The sequence below is a fragment of the Aquarana catesbeiana genome, linkage group LG01, assembly GCF_042186555.1.
Source record: "Aquarana catesbeiana isolate 2022-GZ linkage group LG01, ASM4218655v1, whole genome shotgun sequence".
Lineage (NCBI taxonomy): Eukaryota > Metazoa > Chordata > Amphibia > Anura > Ranidae > Aquarana > Aquarana catesbeiana.
The window spans coordinates 367864369-367883715 of NC_133324.1; the positions used below are offsets into that span (position 1 = coordinate 367864369).

Below are 19347 nucleotides of genomic sequence, written 5' to 3' on the forward strand. Positions count from 1 at the left end.
GCTGCCCTCTTCCGTTCAGATATTGTCCAGGGCTGCTCAGCATTTTCAACATGTGCACCGTCCTAGTAAACACAATCCTTCCAGCCTTTTTCCCTCGCTTACATTGCTGGCAAGGATCATTGTGAATTTATTCTACAGAGTCTGAGCTGCTCCGATCTCTGTAGACCTGGTGATCAGGGTGTCTAACACTTGTCCCAGAAGATCATTCTGCTCAGAGAAGCTGAGAATTATACTAATTAGGAGTTCTCTGGTACAGGCATGGGTGTCATTTATCGTATAGAAGTAGAGGAAAGGGTGAAACCGGGCACCACATTGAGGAGAAAGCCTAATTGCTTGTGTGATGCTCGGTTTCACCCTTCCCTCTCCTTATATACTGTATAATTATGTATTCAGTGGATGCCACGGATGCCATAAGTTCTTTATTTCAGCTATTTTATATAGCGATGACAGGGAGCTCATAGAGCTTGCAGTCTAAGATCCCTACCTCTCATCTATACCTACACTAGAACTAATTACGATCTACAGCACCCTTTATTAATCTTTTTACCCTAGAGGCACCCTAGAAAAAATTCTTTGAGGACCCTGTCTAAAATGAACTCATTGGTGGTCAGTGGGAAGAATGTCTCTTATGTTGGTGGTCAGTAGGAACAATGTCTCTTACGTTGGTGGTCAGTGGGAAGAATGTCTCTTACGTTGGTGGTCAGTGGGAAGAATGCCCCTTACGTTGGTGGTCAGTGGGAAGAATGCCCCTTACGTTGGTGGTCAGTGGGAAGAATGCCCCTTACGTTGGTGGTCAGTGGGAAGAATGCCCCTTACGTTGGTGGTCAGTGGGAAGAATGCCCCTTACGTTGGTGGTCAGTGGGAAGAATGCCCCTTACGTTGGTGGTCAGTGGGAAGAATGCCCCTTACGTTGGTGGTCAGTGGGAAGAATGCCCCTTACGTTGGTGGTCAGTGGGAAGAATGCCCCTTACGTTGGTGGTCAGTGGGAAGAATGCCCCTTACGTTGGTGGTCAGTGGGAAGAATGCCCCTTACGTTGGTGGTCAGTGGGAAGAATGCCCCTTACGTTGGTGGTCAGTGGGAAGAATGCCCCTTACGTTGGTGGTCAGTGGGAAGAATGCCCCTTACGTTGGTGGTCAGTGGGAAGAATGCCCCTTACGTTGGTGGTCAGTGGGAAGAATGCCCCTTACGTTGGTGGTCAGTGGGAAGAATGCCCCTTACGTTGGTGGTCAGTGGGAAGAATGCCCCTTACGTTGGTGGTCAGTGGGAAGAATGCCCCTTACGTTGGTGGTCAGTGGGAAGAATGCCCCTTACGTTGGTGGTCAGTGGGAAGAATGCCCCTTACGTTGGTGGTCAGTGGGAAGAATGCCCCTTACGTTGGTGGTCAGTGGGAAGAATGCCCCTTACGTTGGTGGTCAGTGGGAAGAATGCCCCTTACGTTGGTGGTCAGTGGGAAGAATGCCCCTTACGTTGGTGGTCAGTGGGAAGAATGCCCCTTACGTTGGTGGTCAGTGGGAAGAATGCCCCTTACGTTGGTGGTCAGTGGGAAGAATGCCCCTTACGTTGGTGGTCAGTGGGAAGAATGCCCCTTACGTTGGTGGTCAGTGGGAAGAATGCCCCTTACGTTGGTGGTCAGTGGGAAGAATGCCCCTTACGTTGGTGGTCAGTGGGAAGAATGCCCCTTACGTTGGTGGTCAGTGGGAAGAATGCCCCTTACGTTGGTGGTCAGTGGGAAGAATGCCCCTTACGTTGGTGGTCAGTGGGAAGAATGCCCCTTACGTTGGTGGTCAGTGGGAAGAATGCCCCTTACGTTGGTGGTCAGTGGGAAGAATGCCCCTTACGTTGGTGGTCAGTGGGAAGAATGCCCCTTACGTTGGTGGTCAGTGGGAAGAATGCCCCTTACGTTGGTGGTCAGTGGGAAGAATGCCCCTTACGTTGGTGGTCAGTGGGAAGAATGCCCCTTACGTTGGTGGTCAGTGGGAAGAATGCCCCTTACGTTGGTGGTCAGTGGGAAGAATGCCCCTTACGTTGGTGGTCAGTGGGAAGAATGCCCCTTACGTTGGTGGTCAGTGGGAAGAATGCCCCTTACGTTGGTGGTCAGTGGGAAGAATGCCCCTTACGTTGGTGGTCAGTGGGAAGAATGCCCCTTACGTTGGTGGTCAGTGGGAAGAATGCCCCTTACGTTGGTGGTCAGTGGGAAGAATGCCCCTTACGTTGGTGGTCAGTGGGAAGAATGCCCCTTACGTTGGTGGTCAGTGGGAAGAATGCCCCTTACGTTGGTGGTCAGTGGGAAGAATGCCCCTTACGTTGGTGGTCAGTGGGAAGAATGCCCCTTACGTTGGTGGTCAGTGGGAAGAATGCCCCTTACGTTGGTGGTCAGTGGGAAGAATGCCCTTTACGTTGGTGGTCAGTGGGAAGAATGCCCTTTACGTTGGTGGTCAGTGGGAAGAATGTCTCCATTGGTGGTTAGGGGGAAGAATGCCCCCTTACGTTGGTTGGGAAGTATGTCTGTTACGTTGGTGACCAGTGGGAAGAATGTCTGTTACGTTGGTGGCCAGTGGGAAGAATGCCCCCTTACCTTGATTGGGAAGAATGTCTGTTATGTTGGTGGCCAGTGGGAAGAATGTCTTTTACGTTGGGTCATTCTGGAAGAAGTGTTTGTTAGTTGGTGGTCAGTAAGAAGAATGCCCCTTGATGGTGTTTAGGAACCATCAGATGCAAGGTCAACCAGCCATAGCTCAAACTACTCCTAGAAACCTCCTGGAGGAATCCCAGGTTCCTACGGATTTCTGGTTGAGAATAGCTGAGCCCAGGTTCACACTGAGCTGTGGTAATGAAACTCGCACGATTTCACTCCCACATCTGTCCCGATCTTGGCCGCAATTTCATAGATATCTGTGCAGTTTTCTGCATGTGGCGTTGCACAGCTTAGGACGGTGCCATTGACTGCAGTTGCCGCCGATTTGACCTGTCCAAACGCTCCAGTGTGAACCAGGGCTGAAGGTCTATCTCACAGATGTATATGTACAATCCAAGGTCCCCATTTCCCATACTAGAGCCAGTTTAGATAGTAACCATTTAAGCTACGAGCACAGAGTGTTGCAGGAAACCCCTCAAGCACAGGGAGGACATGCAAACTCCATGCCAATAGCATTCTGGTTGGCATTTTAAACCAAGGACCCTCAGTGCTGCAAGGTAGAGAGGTGTAAGCCATTAAGCCACTGTGTGTTTGTTTAAAAGAAAAAAAAAAAGCAATTGACTAGCATTTATGTACCAAGCTGTGAATGGAAGCATCTCATGGGCTACTATGGGATTAGATGGAATAGACCTGGTACCTGGCCAAGTGAGCGTGCATTTAGCTTTGTAACTAAGACAAACCTGTCTTCACATCTCTGTACAATAGATTTGCCAGGGGAAGGGGATTGTACAATCAGATTGTTTAGTGTATGGTTACAATTACTGAGTGATACAAAAGAGTTGAGGTTGATGATCTAGTGCTTCCTCTAAAGAAATGAAGCCTTGAAGGACCTGTGTGTGAATCTAATGTAAACCCAACAGCCCCAGTCTGACTGCACTTCTGTGATCTGTATATACAAGTAATCTGGATACTATTCTATAGTGGTCTATTTTGCTTGTCGACACAGTAACTAAGTTTGTAGCCAATGCTCCCCCATGCATTAGTTTATAACACTGTGTTGAAGACATGTAATATGGGGGTATTTTGACAAAATGCAGGAAATGACTTTATTGGCGAGGTTTTGCCTCTTGTGTCATTTTAAATCCCTCTATTTTTCTTCTTCTAGGGGAAGGCTACGGGCAGGAAAGCTCCATTGTGGCTCCGAGGAGTGTTTCAAAGACTATTATTTAAACTTGGTTGCTACATACAAAAAAACTGCGGCAAGTTTTTGGTAGTGGGCCTCTTGATATTTGGTGCTTTTGCCGTGGGATTACGAGCAGCAAACCTAGAGACGAATATGGAGGAGCTTTGGGTCGAAGGTAAGAAGTGCTCGTGTTTTTTCACATCCGCCTTATGTTTGATTATATGCTTTGTGTGAAAATGAAAAACGCCTTTCAAATCTTGTAGAAAATGTGACTTGTCCCGCTGTGGGGTGTCCATTTGCGCACATGTTGTCCATATTGCCGGGCCTGTGTGTTCTTAATGTACGTGACAGTGGCGAAAGCTTTTGCTGCTGTTTATGTCTTTTTAGAGTTTGCCGGAGTTGCTTCCAGTTCGTATTTGCTTCAGCATGTGGTGCATTGTACAGCATATCTAATGTGCTGTATATTAGTCACTGAGCGAGTGGTTTTTGCGAGCGAGCGCACGCAGGCCCCTTACAGGAAGACTTGCACATTACAACCTGTAGAGTTCTGTGTGTGTGGTCCTGTTTTGGACAGCTTTCAAGTCTTGCTTCTAGGGGGAGGGGAGTGTGCAACATATGTCTCAAGGTTAAAAAAAAGACTGTGGGTATATAAGAAAAAAAGGGAAGAATGGTGCGCACCAGAATGGATGATTAGAGATTTAAGGTCTACAGCCGGGAAAGTTCAGCTGCAGTATTCACAGATGGAAATGTTAATGTAAAAAAAAAATAAATGTAAAGTTACAAAATGCTTCTCTCTGGTTAAGTCAAATGTATTTTTTTTTTATTCCTTCCCTTTTTTTTTTTTTTTTTTTTTTTATTATTATTAAAGGAAGAAATAAAAAAAATACATTTGACTTAACCAGAGAAAAGCACTTTATAACTTTTTTTTCTTTTTTTTTTTCTTTATTTTTTAATTATAAATTTTATGTTCCAGCAAAAAAAGGATGCTGGTGTTTTTTGCGTGTTTATAAATATAGATGTGCTGGTTAGCTTATGTGGTGTTTGCATGTTCCCTTTTTTTTTTTTTTACTGGGCATAGCCTTTTCTGGCAAACTTGTATTTTTGGCACAAATGTCATGTAAGAGATGTGTCCATGCCTGAGCTATGAACAGTTCTAGGTTATACCTTTTTGGATTTGCTACTGTAACAGATGCACAAAAACAAGTAGAGCTGTATTGCCATTGATGAGAAATTTGTGGCTTGATGCAGAAATATGTTTTGCTTTGCCTTAGGCCGGCCATAGACTGTTCAATTCTCGGCTGGTTCAGCAGGACCCGACTGAGATTCAAACCATGTATGAGGAGGCTGAAGGTATCCAAGTTGATCAGCTGGTCAACTTGGGTACAACTAGCCTGCCTGATTTTACATGCAATTATTGCTAGTAGCTGTTATAGGGGAAAGCTATCCCCGCCAGGAGAATAGAATGGCTCCACAGGAGGGATTTCCCTGTCAACACTGTCTGTGTTGATGGGGGGGGGGGGGGGGGATCAAGTAATGTTGCTTTCCTGCAACCCGTGGTTGCGAAAAATTGCTCGGTCTATGGCCAGCCTTACTTTAAGGGCCTATTTACACTGCTGGAGCACAAAAACACATCTCATGGGTCCCATCATCATTATATCTGTTTTGTTTTCTGCGTTTTAGTGCGTTGGGAGGTCCATAGAAGTCAGTGGCAGTGGCTCAAAGTGCCTATGATATGTATTGATGTTTTGCCAACATGTATTAACAAACCTTAGTTAACAGCTATTAACTCTGTGTGCTCTAAATTCAAAAAAGCATTGAAATTGCTCATCAAAATGCATGGCAGAGGACCTGCCTGATGTTCTAGAAAAATGCACATGCAAAGATCTCAATGGGCCTTAGGAATCTGTCACAATAAGAAGTATGGGAGCTGCCTCTGCAGACTAGTTTAGAACATATCTGATAAGCATATGCTTGTTCCAAGGCAATGATTCTTAAGTAGTGACGTAAGTCTAACGATCACAGTTGGCAGCCTGGAACGTGCAGTTTCCAAAAACAAGTCTGCAATAGCAGCTGCCATATTCTGATTTGACATATTACCTTTTACAATGCATATTGTTTTGTTCGTTTCCAGTGCCAGGTAAAATTGGTTCCAGGATTTGCATTCTCTTTTCCACACTTTTAATCCAACGAAGACCCCCCCCCCCCCCCCCCCCTTTTCCCTTTTTTTTTTTTTTTTTTTTTTTTTTTTTTTTAGGTAGTGTTAGAGCCTCTGTCACTTTTTAAAGTTGTCACCAAAACAAGTGACCTCATTGCTTTGAAAGAACTCTTTTCACATCTGATCTGAGGACAAGTTTAACCTTTTAGATTTCTTCCCACATTTCTGCAGGATAACTGGTCACCGTTTTAAAGTGGACTTAAACCCATCGTTTTAACGGTTTAAAAAAAAAGTTCCATTCCTGGAATGCTAACTGTTACATTTGCTTGTGCTCTCAACCAAACTGTCAAACCATCAAATGGCTGGAGTCATACCTGAACACGTGCAGCACCATGGCAGTTACTGATCAAACAGAGGCTGTTTCCTTGACTGAAAATCATAGAAGTGTTTAGTTACGCTTTCACAACTGTAATGCCCTGTACACACGGTCAGATTTTCCGATGGAAAATGTGTGATAGGACCTTGTTGTCGGAAAATCTGACCGTGTGTAGGCTCCATCACACATTTTCCATAGGAATTTCCGACACACAAAGTTTGGGAGCAGGCTATAAAATTTTCCGACAACAAAATCCGTTGTCGGAATTTCCGATCGTGTGTACACAAATCCGACGGACAAAGTGCCATGCATGCTCAGAATAAATAAAGAGATGAAAGCTATTGGCTACTGCCCCGTTTATAGTCCCGACGTACGTGTTTTACGTCACCGCATTCAGAACGATCGGATTTTCCGACAACTTTGTGCGACCGTGTGTATGCAAGACAAGTTTGAGCCAACATCCGTCGGAAAAAATCCATCAATGTCCGACCGTGTGTACGGGGCATAAGACTTTCCAAAGAGGACATTTACAGTAAAACTTGACAGACCCTTTCTAACTGTATCCAAAAAGAAAACCGTTTTGGCAAGAATTCTACTTTAACTACTAATTGTTTTAAAACACATGAGGGTATTTAAATTTACAGTGATAATAATGTATAGCGTGCATTCTGATAATCATAGTATCTTTACCACTTTATTACTTTCTAGCAGTTACTGCAGTTTAGCTATTCATTTGGTTTTATTATGATGAAGGTGTGAGAAAGCTGAAGCTATCCACACAATCTGGGGAATACAAAAAAAACTTGAAATTATACTATCCATGTTTTATTTAGATTTAGGGAATGACTGGACATCTCCATTGGACCACAACATACTGTATATCTATTGAACTGAACCTATTTTGCAATGCTGCTACACAATTGTATTGTATGGAGATCAGTAAACAAAGTTCCATCCAACAGATATGGCTCTAAAGATCTTTTTTATTTTGGATATATTGCCCACAAATCCTGTGGACATGGTGACGTTTCTTTCTTTGTGTTGAGTATCGCCCTTTGCTTGGCATGGCCATAGTTGGTCATGTGTGTTGTTGGGAGTCAGCAAGGAGTAGGTGTCTACTTGTGGTTGAGTTGTATGAACAGATTGAGGACCTAATCTTTTGATAATACAGGCACCCATGTGGTATTTCCAACCTTTTTGTATTTAAAGCAATAGATCGCATTAGCAGTTCATTTACAGTTTTTACCTGTTATCTGGGATATGACGCCAAAGCCCACTTGGGTCACTCTAACCGGAGTTTAATTAAATTCTGCATGATCCGCACTTGTATTGTTTGGATGGACTACAGCTTCTGGTCACATGACTTTGATGTGCAGCTCCACTTTCCCTGTGTATATGTGTATTTATATATTATATTATATTCACCTGCCTTTACACGCACATGAACTTTCATGGCCTCCCAGTCTTAGTCCGTAGGGTTCAATATTGAGTTGGTCCACCCTTTGCAGCTATAACAGCTTCAACTCTTCTGGGAAGGCTGTCCACAAGGTTTAGGAGTGCGTGTCTATGTTTGATCATTCTTTCAGAAGCTCATTTGTGGGGTCAGGCACTGATGTTGGACAAGAAGGCCTGGCTCGCAGTAAGTTTGTATGCACATAAATATGGGGCTGGGGGGGATTTTATGTGCTTGGGTGCAACTTAAATTTTTTACAATTTTTTAAGTCCCCTTTTGTGTTTTATCTCTCTATCTCTTGTGACAGGTTCTCTTTAATGAAACATCCAGGGTCTAAAAGACCCTGCAGGTCTCCCCTGTGCTCCACTGAATGTAATGCAATGTACATTGCACTGAATTACATTCTTTGATGGAAGGAGAAACTGTCAACAGGGACCAACTAGGAGGGGAGCGGATGTGTGTCCCTTTTCTTCTGTTTATGTATGATACCAGAGAACATGATCTGTCACATGGCCATGATGCATGAATACAGAAAATCTGTGTATACACGTTTTAAAAGATATATTGGCGGGACGCCTTTTTGGTTGCGCCTTAAGCGCTGGGGAACTGTAAACGAACACGTTTTCCTGATAGCAGGCACTACTAGAATACTTGCTGTCCCCATGCTTCCCTGCCACCACTAGAGCCTGTACAAACTCTACCTGCTGTGACCTTCCCTATTGGGCTGAGCAAGTTTTGACTTGCACTAGAATTTTCAGGGGCTGTAGCCATAGTTCAGGGTGACAGAACGGCAAGGGGAAGGTAATTATACAGGTCGAAACGCGTAGGGATATCATGTGAGATTATGCATATGTTTTATGGTTTTCCAAACATGTATTGAGTTCATATGTGTTTCTCTTATACTGACGAAATGTTTTTATATGTAAGGATTTGAATTGCTTTTTACAACTCCCATATAATTATGCCCTTCATCCCCCCTCTTTTAATACCATGATACAAATAAAGAACTATTCATTTTTTACCCTGATCATTGTCACCTTGATTTGAATACCTACTTTGCTGCTAAAAAACCCTTTGCGGGATCTTCAAATGAATCAAGGGGAAGGTAAAACTGGCCATACACTGTATGAATTTTGGCTGGTTGCTCAGGAAATTTGCTCAGCGAGTGTCCCTGTCAGCCATCTGACATCCCTCGAAGAAGCCAGGCAGGAAATTGTAGGCTGGAAAGCAGCTGCATTCAATCAGATGCAGCTGCTGCTTGGATGTTTTTACAGGTGACAAGTTCTCTGATAGCAAGATAATATTAATAATATTATATAAAAAAAATATCTATCTAACCACACACTACGCACACACACACACACTAGTTTTAATTTTTAAATGAAATATTTGGATGGAAAATCCAAAATGTAACGTTTGTCACCAGTACAGGAGGAGAAGGAAAGTGTCTCACTTGTTCTGGTGACAAGGGGTGTCTGAGAAGGGAATCCATTCTTTTGCAAAGCTCATTCTTTTAGCTGATTGAAGAGCTCTTTTACCAAAACCTTATTTTGTGGTCAAGCTTAAACACTTTCAATTTGTATGCAATCAGACATACCCTTGCACTAAATGCCATAGTTGAAGGTAAATGTAAAGGGCATTGAATAATAATATTGTATAATGTATGGCCAGCTTAACGCCTTCCCACCCGGCCGGGGGTTTCATTGTTATAATTGGGCATCCTTAACAACATGGCGATCGGTAGTGTGGTGTGTCGCTTGGGCACATTGGATCTCCGATCGCGGTAAAGAGCCTATGACGTAGGCTCCTTACCATGTGATCAGCTGTGTCCAATCACAGCTGATCAGTGTAAATGGTAGGTTATCTGCATTACTCTATTCACGCTGACAGGGCGTGAGTAATGGAGAGCCAATAAGCAGCTCTGTGCTGATAATAAGTATATTGATTGTCAGTGCAGTCCCATTAGCAATGCCCATCAGTGCCTCCTATCTGTACAGCCTTATCAGTGCAGTCTCATCAGTGAAGGAGATAAATTTACAAAATGTTGTAATCGAAACATCCCTTGTACAGTATTGCATGACTGCGCAATTGTCATTCAAGATGTGTGACAGAGCTGAAAGATAGCCTGGGCAGGAAGGGGGGGGAAGTGCCCAGTATTGAAGTGGTTAAAAGTCAATGTCGCTGTTCATAACCTATTATAGTCTGTTATAGTCCATCCAATATATACCTATTCAACCTGTATGGGTCTTGATTATGGCTATTCCTTGGATGTCCCCCTCAGATCTACAGCGACTGCACTTCCAAGTGGATTTGCCTTTTGTAAATAACCCCCAGTGTCATCCATTTGCAGGCACTGAAATATCAGTATTTCCTATTCAATAAAATGCTTTTTATATTCATTGTAGTACTCAAACTCATCCATCCAAGTCTCCATGCTTTATTTTGCTGAGAAATCGCTTTGAACCTTTCTGGCTGTGGACATTCTTGAGCAAGGGCAGATGATGCGTGTAGCATTTTGCTTCCTGGAATCCATCTGCTTTTAGCTCAGGCATGCTGACAGGAGAGTGTGCTTAGCTGAGAAATGTTTAAAGCAAGTAAATATGATTTACTTTTCTATCCATTTATTAAAGTGGAACTTCAGTCATTTTTTTTCATCTTTCCATCTATTAAATCTTCTGCCCTTGTTATTTTAACTTTGGATAGTAAAACATTTTTTTTTTCTGCCAGTAAATACCTTATACAGCCCACTTCCTGTTTCTTGTCTAGTAAAAAGCCTAGGCTCTTGACATCATGCACAGCACTCTCACTCGCTCACATTCTCATAAGAATTTGCCAGGAAGGGAGGGGGGGGGGTTGAGTCAAAGGAGGGCCAATGAGAGCTGCAGAGCTAGAGATGTATGTGTCTGTGTAAATCCAGGAAGTGAACAGGCAGCAGTTTCAGCTGCCCACAGTTAAAATGGCTGCCAGACTCAGCGGAGGGAGATTTCTGCAGCATATTTGGCAAGTACAGAATCTCAGTATATATAAAATAATATGCAAACTTTTTTTTTTTTTTTTTTTTTTTCAGTGGATCAAAAACGTCAAACGCTGGTGAGCCACGTTTTTGAGCGTTTATCAGCGTTTTTTTTACGTTGGAGCATTTTTACAGCTGAAAACTCCATAGAACCCACTAGATTTGGGGCTTTTTTTTTTTTAAGTCAAAAACTGCTGTTTAACAGCCTATGTGTGCATGGACACATAGGATAACATGATGGGGAGTTTATTGACTGTAGAAAAAAACGTCTGAAGGCAAAAACAGCAGCTGTAAAAACGTCCAGTGTGCATGAGGCCTTAATGTTAGCAGCATAAGGATTACAAATGGCCAATGTTGATTGAGAGTGTGACGTCCTGTTTTAAGTATCTGGAAGTCTGTAAATCTAGTTCTTATCTGCTGTTGGGGAATTTTCATAATGGAACATCCATTTTCAACGCTCCTGGTTCTATGGTGTTCCTCCAGAGTTCAACATTCGATGCCCTATACAATACTCCTAAGTGTCCGGCTATGTAGCTTTTCCCTCCTAGAAAAGTAACACCTCATCAGTGAACCAGCATTTTTCAAATGATTGTCCTGTTTCCTTATTGAATCATTATTCTGCATACCAAATGTTATGATGACCTACAATTTGTGTGCAGATAAATCTTTTGACCTTCTAGAGACAAGCACTTAAGAGGATCATTAAACTTAAACTAGAGGATGGTTTCTGTCCCAGATCTACAAATGGATGTGTGAACTTTTCATGAGCTTATCGGAATGGAAAATATTTGAGAACATTTTGTGGTCTAGAAAGATCTATTTTACTACATGCCAAACACTTCCTGTCGGCAGGCTGCGGACAACCTCTTTCCCCCATACGCCACAGAAAATTGGTGACTGTAAACAGTACATTGTCTTGGCTTAATAGCGCATGCGTGCCTGTAGGTATGTAGAAATGCCTTTGTGGGCACTCAGAGGGCTTCCACAAATGAAGAAGAATGGCGGCATAATCACTTTATTTCATCGACCTTTTGGCGAGTTCTGTCCAATTCAAGGCTTGAGAGTTCTAGGCAGTTACTCGCCTAAAGCTATGATACCATCCTTATTTTGTGGAAGCCCTTTAAGTGCCTATATTAACTGTAGAGATGTTCCAACTTTTGGGAAATAGGCACGACCCCTCCACTGTCCCACAATGCAGTCCAAATAAAATGAAGACTGTTTTTATAGAGCTGATGTGCTTTTAATACCATTTGATAGCTTGTATTCTATAACCGCTCATATAAACTGGAGTATAATACTGGAGATTTGTCAGAACTGTCTAATATCTTTGAAGGGGAGGAGAGTGGCAGAAATGTAACCTGCCATGCATTGCTATAAGGATGCCTTAAAGCGGAGGGCCACACAAATTTAATCTTAACCCCATCAGCGCTATGAACAGATGTTCAAATGAACTAAAAAAAAAATTTTGGTGCTGTATTTACCTTTTGTATTGGTCTTTATAGTGGCACTTCCTGTTTGTCACTCCCACGGAAGTAGGCGTGTATCATCTTTTTTTTCCTGGGAGCTAAGTGTCAGGCTTCCCAGGAGTCAGTGCGGAACGCTGCCGCAAAGTCTTGGGAGATCGTAGAACCATCACGTGACGCCGGTCACGTGATGAGGGCGTATCGAAAAGCGCCATTTTAAATGAGGGTGTATTGGTTTTGTTGCCGGGGCGGGAACTTCCAACGACGCCACCCGTTGTGATGCCAACCTGGAAGTTTATGGCGCTCCGCGCTGTTAACACTTATGCCCCGTGCACACGGTTGGATTTTCAGACGGAAAATGTGTGATAGGACCTTGTTGTCGGAAATTCCGACCGTGTGTAGGCTCCATCACACATTTTCCATCAGATTTTCCGACGCACAAAGTTTGAGAGCAGGCTATAAAATTTTCCGACAACAAAATCCGTTGTCAGAATTTCCGATCGTGTGTACACAAATCCGACGGACAAAGTGCCACGCATGCTCAGAATAAATTAAGAGATGAAAGCTATTGGCTACTGCCCCGTTTATAGTCCCGACGTACGTGTTTTACGTCACCGCGTTCAGAATGATCGGATTTTCCGACAACTTTGTGTGACCGTGTGTATGCAAGACAAGTTTGAGCCAACATCCGTCGGAAAAAATCCTAGGATTTTGTTGGCGGAATGATCGATCAATGTCCGACCATGTGTACGGGGCATAAGCATGCGCGGGAACGAGCGGTGAATGCTGGGAGCTCAGCATTCACCGCATCCAGGAAATTAATGCTTGTGGGCTTCACATGCCCACAAGCAAGATGGAACTGGCCCTCATCAATTTTTATAAATTAATTTTCAATTCAAGCCAGACATCGGGGGAGATATTCCACCTAAAAGGTGAATGTTATATTGTCATTATGCAAGTGTTTTAATGGCTGAAAAAAAAATAATGAATGGTGGGCTAACTGCTTTAAGGGGTCTGACACCATAATCCTGCGCCCTTTACCATCTAATGATTTGCCATAGTAATTATTGGAGGATGCAGTTCAGAGGCGCTATGAAGTGCAGCTCAAAGCAAATACTTTACTGAGATCTCCCTAAATGGGCCAAGAATGGGAGTGGATTAAACTGAACCTTTTTTTTAAATTTTTTTTTTTATAAACAAAAAAAAAATGAATGGAGTTCTGCTTAGACTGCTCTGCTCATATTGGGCTTGCTCATACCACCAACACTATGGTGTTTCTCAACATAGTTACATTGTAAAGTCAGGCAAAATATCATGGTTTTTAATAGCGACAGTACCCTGCTTTGCTATGGACTTTGTATTAAAAAAAAAAAAAAAAAAATATAAAGATAAAAATTTGTAGCCAAGATATGACAAAACACATTGCAGCACTGCTCATTTTACATGCACATGTTATCTCATGGCCTATGGTGTGAGCCACCCCTAAAGTAGAAATTGTGGCCAGTCTATAGACATTTTTAAATATTTTCTTACTAAGAAAAAAAAAAAACTTTTAGAAAATAAACCCTTACTTACCTCTGTAGCTGCAAACACTGTGGAACAATTCATCCTCAAATTTCACAAAGGGAATTGGATCTCAGAACTGTCTCCCCTTCTTGCTTTTGCTCCTGGTTGCATTAGGAATTAGAAGGTTAGCAGTCTACCATGTCACTGCTGGGAGAGGAACACAAAAGATACATTGTTGAAATAAGAGTGTACTTTCTGCTGTAAAATTTCCATTTTGAAAGTGTATGTAAACCCCAAACTTTTTTTATTTTCTATTTTTTTTTTTTTCCCCACCAGAGACATTCACCATCTGTTTGTCTTGGTAACCATGATCACAAAGGGCTGGTGCACACCAACAATTGCACTGGAACGCCCGCTATTCACATATGTTCTGGGTGCAGTGCGATTTCAAAGCATTCATTTGAGTGGTCTGAAATTGCACCAAAAGTAGTGAATGCACTACTTTACAAAGTGCACAACAGCTGGATCACATGCAGTTTAGTGTAGTCAAACGCACTGCATTTGCAACCCCTATTGAAGTGCTAAAGCAGTAGTATAGTCATTTTTTTTTTTAACTTTTACCTACAGGTAAGCCTATAAAAAGGCTTACCTGTAGGTAAAAAGAATATCTCCTAAACCTGTACAGTTTGGGAGATATTCCCTTTGCAATGAGCCTCTGACTTCAGCAGCGCATGCGCTCTGGGGATTCTCAGCTGAAAGTCTGGCAGACGCCGGACCTTGCCGGAAAGAAGTCTCCCGCGCACACACGGGAGTGACGACATCGTGGCTCCGGCCACTCACAGCGCTGGAGCTGCAATAACCAGAAGACACGCCGAGGGAAAATGTCAGCTCCTTTGGCGTGGATCGGGTGAGATACTGCGGCCTCATTCTAAGGTAAGTATTTCATAATGAGCTAGTATGTGGTGCATACTAGCTAGCGTTCTCCCGATACTGATGCTAGTATCGGTATCTGCACCGATACCGAGCATTTGCCCAAGTACTTGTACTCGAGCAAATGCTCCCGATGCTTCACCCGATACCTGGGCAGTCAGCGGTGATCGGTACGTGGGGGAGTTACAAGCTTCTCCCCTAGCGGTTTTCAGCTGCTTTAGTGAAATTTATACAGGGGTGATCGGTGCTTGTAACTCCCCCACACGCGATCACGGCTGACTGTCACCGCATCCTCCTCCATGCCGTTCTGCTGTCCCCCTCTGTTCTTTCTCCATGCCCCCTCCGTTCTGCTTCTGTCCCCCTCTGTTCTTTCTCCATGCCCCCTCCGTTCTGCTTCTGTCCCCCTCTGTTCTTTCTCCATGCCCCCTCCGTTCTGCTTCTGTCCCCCTCTGTTATTTCTCCATGCCCCCTCCGTTCTGCTTCTGTCCCCCTCTGTTCTTTCTCCATGCCCCCTCCGTTCTGCTTCTGTCCCCCTCTGTTCTGCTGTCCCTCTCCATGTACTCTTCCTTTTCTGTATGGACAGAGTCAGCTGACTCTGTCCATTCACATAACTGAAACATTGTAATCTCCTGTGATTACGATGTCTCAGTTTATGAATGGAGAGGAGCCGCTGTCTTCTCTCCATTCATTCTCAGTGCAGCTGAGGCTGGAGAGAAAGGAACTGGGGAATCTCTATCCTCCGGTCTCTTTCTCTCTTTCTGTCTCAAGGGGGAGATATCGGGGGTCTTTTAAGACCCCCGATATCTCACCAAAGCCCCCCAACAGGGCTGATTGAAAAAAAGTATTGCAATAAATAAAAAATAATAATAATGTAAATTAAAAAAAACAGACACCGTCCACCCCCCCCCCCCCCCAAAAAAAAAAAAAAGAGCATTGTTAAAAAGAAAAAAAAAAAACACTGTCACGTAACATTAAAAAAAAAAAAGTATCGGTAATCGGTATCGGCGAGTACTTGAAAAAAAGTATCGGTACTTGTACTCGGTCCTAAAAAAGTGGTATCGGGACAACCCTAATACTAGCTCATTATGCCACTTCCCTTACAGGTGTAGAAAAAAAAAAAAAGAAGAAAAAAAGTCAGCGGGTTTACTACTGCTTTAAGGTAACATTGACACCCGAGGCAGAACACAACTGCAGTGCATGTTTGAGTGCGGTGCGGGAAACTTGCACGGAAGATGGTTTTCCTGCACCGCGTTCTGGTGTGAACAGGCCCTCCACATCAAAAGTAATAAAAAAAAAAAAAAATCAGTTGTTGCTGAACAAGAGATGAGAGGAAATCTTCCACTAGAGATTGAACTTCTTTAGACCTTGTTAATAATTTGTACATAGTTGACTGTACATGGCCCATGCTACTTTTTAACCTCTTGCTGAACACTTGATGTATATGTGTGCCAGTAGGGCTGGTGGGCCTTCATGCCCACACACCACACATATACATCCATGGGGGACAAGGTTCTGATCTACGCATTTCTCAGTACTCTGTTTTATTGCAACTTAAACGACATTTCTCCAGTTTTTGTGCCATACATTACGCTTAGTTTTGAAGAATGAATAAAAACCCGCTAAACTTTGAGCACATAAACCACTGCAGACATTGGTCAGCTACCACTGACTGGACTGGAGGTCGTGCAGTCACGGAAAGCGTAACTGGTGTAAAAGTCCGTATATGATAAAGTTTAAGTAAGCTTTTGAGTCACAAAAAATGACGGTTTCCAGATGTATGACTTTACCAATCCATTTGTTTAGATTATGCTGTACAGTTTATGCCTATATTAGTGCTGGCTGGACAAAGTGGAGGTAGATTTGTACCGTTTCCACAATGTAATGTTTACATTTAATTTGGGCTTCGCCTTCAAAGCTGACCTTTCATTGACCTTCTTGATTTACACGCACAAAGGATGCTAAGTTTGGCTAATTTCCTTGGATAACCCCCCCTTTTTATAGAATAATCTTTTCCTTACAAGACAATTATTGTGGCAATTAGGAAGAATTCCCACTTTATTATTATTTTTTTTTTTTTTTTATGTTCAGTTTTTAGTGAGACTAATGGCCCGTACACATAATCCGAATATCGTACTAAAAATACAGCTTTCGACACGATCGTACGATAATCGGATTGTTAGTACAGAGCTTTCGAGAGACAATCGCGACAATTCATCCGATATTATTCGATGGGACAAGCACGAAAATTCTCCTCGTACAATACCAGATTGTATGATTTTCGTTTAGTCAGTATAGTTGTCGTCCGAAAATTCAATATAAATACATTACAACACATGACATCACTTCCGATATGTTTATTTAGTTTTAGTTTTTTTTTTTTTTTTTTTTTCTTTTCTCTCGTACGAGAATTTTCGTGACTTTAGTATCCTGTTCAATTTCTACTTGCGACTATTAAGCGAAAAAAGTCGTACAATATTCGGATCGTGTGTACGGGCCATAAGGCCTAGCATACACAATTATAATATCAGGCGAATCATCGTTTGGGAAAATAAGAATAGCATGCAAATATATTTTGAGGTCAAACCATAAACACATTTTTAATTTGTATACCATCAAGCAGGCTCTTGTACTACATAGTGTAAGGTAAATCTAAAGGAAATAAGGAGTAAGAAAATTGTACAGTGTATGGCCAGCTTAAGAGGTTTATAAGCCTCATATTCTGTTGATGCTTGGGTTTTTCCTGTTTGATTATACTTATTTCAGTTGGTGCACTCTTGGAAGAGGTTCAGCTGGTTCCTCAATTTTATCTCCTTCCCTTTTGAAATTGGATCTGACCAATGAGTTCCCAGGTGCCATAATAATGCTTGTGTGCCATTGGCACTCAAAAGCTTCTACTGGAGGAAAAAAGGTGGGACAAACTTCCAGTTAATGCACAAAGAGAAGAACCAAGTACTGATCCCTTTTTATCTGATTTTTTTTTTTTTTTTTTTTTTGTACTTGGGCTTCATAGGCTTCAAATGCTTTAGTTCTATTGATATTTTTAAAGCGGATCTTCAGTCATTTTTTTTCAACTTTCCCTCTAATAAATCTTCTGCCCTTGTGTTATATGATATATATATATATATATATTCAACAGAGAGAGAGAGTTAGCCAGGGAGGGGCTGAGTCATAAGAGCGTCAATGAGAGCTGCAGAGCTGGAGGCGTGTCTGTGTAAATCCATAAAGTGAACAGGCTTCAGCTGCCCACAGTTTAAATGGATGCAGCCAGACTCAGTGGTTGGAGATTTTTGCAGCATATTTGGCAAGAACAGAATCACAGTATATATAAAATAATATGCAAAGTGGTTGGAGGAAAGCTTCAGAATGGCAAAAATGTTTTTATTATGTGAGCAGACTGCAGCTCCTCTTTAAGGAGAAGGGCCAGAATCTAAAAAACAGTAAACGTACTTACTTGCCTACCTGCTGCAGCATTAGTCCGATGCTGTAAGCTATCCCCTGCCGGCTCTAAGCCTTAGAACCGAGCGATCATGTGACTGCTGAGTGCTCGGTTCTTGGGTCCACTATTAGCAGAGAGCGGTAACTCCAGTGTTGAATGGAGTGGAGAGCAGAAGAGGGGATGGGAGTGGCTAGCTCAGGCTCTCAGCGGTGTGCTGAGAGGCTGAGTCAGCTGCCCTGTAAGGCATCTGGGTGGATCCCAACATTATTGTTGGGAACCCTCCAGAATCTGAGTCTGTGTTAGCTGACAGTGGTCTTTAGCCTGCTGTTGGCTCATTCTGGGACACAGGAGAACAGAACACAAATAAGTTTACTCCTGTGACCCACATAAGAAGCATGACCAATTGATGACCATATTTCTCTTTTATGGCTGTTATAAAAAAAAAATCTGTAAACCTTGTACTGTTAGCGCAGGGGCCAGCAGAATGGATATATGCTGACAGTTTGAGTAGGCTGGATTAGTTTAAGAAGTGTGCAGGGCTTACTTTTTATGGGGAGGGTGGTAACGTGTGGGGACTAGGATAAAGGTTTGGGGTTGTTGGGGCAACTGTTAAGAGAAAAATAAACTGTTTTGGGTCAAGTTTAATTTATTTTAGATTTTATATGCATGTACTATACAATTTTAGGTTTTACAAACCTGTAGACCATGAATTCCAAGTGCACTATGGATTAACTAAAGAGACAGCAGAGCAGTTTGCTTTGCAGCTCCCTTTTGTTAGATAGAAACTTCAGACTCCGCCATCTTATGAAGGTTGAGTCACGGCTCCAATGGCTCAGTGTATGTATGTGTCTCTCTCTATCTCTTATCTCTTATCTCTTATCTCTATCGTAATTATTAGAAGGATGAGAAAAGGACATTTGAGCTTGACAGCTTCCCCCCCTTGCCTATGGGCCTCATAGTGGTATTATCGGTACCATCTAATATCAGTGGTAAAGTTATTGGTGTATACATTTCATACACAGGAAAATAGGAAAGGATTTGATAAACAATGTCACGTGGATAGGGTTGTAGCATGAATACATTGTAGCACCTTCTGGCTTCTTGAAGTTATTCTTCTGATGCATCATGCTTGTATATGTCACATCGAATTGGACAAATCCTAGGGACCAGTAGCTAGTGTGGCTAAAAGTTACAGC

The 19347-nt window shown here is 42.6% G+C and overlaps 1 protein-coding gene across 2 annotated transcripts in view; it reads left to right on the forward strand.

Moving 5' to 3' along the window:
* PTCH1 (patched 1) overlaps window positions 1-19347 on the forward strand; it is a 138576-nt gene that overhangs the window by 38939 nt on the left and 80290 nt on the right. For both annotated transcript variants that reach the window (XM_073633161.1, XM_073633152.1), the window contains exon 2: window positions 3802-3994. In XM_073633161.1, coding sequence (XP_073489262.1) covers window positions 3802-3994 — 193 coding nt within the window. The remainder of the gene's footprint in view (window positions 1-3801; window positions 3995-19347) is intronic.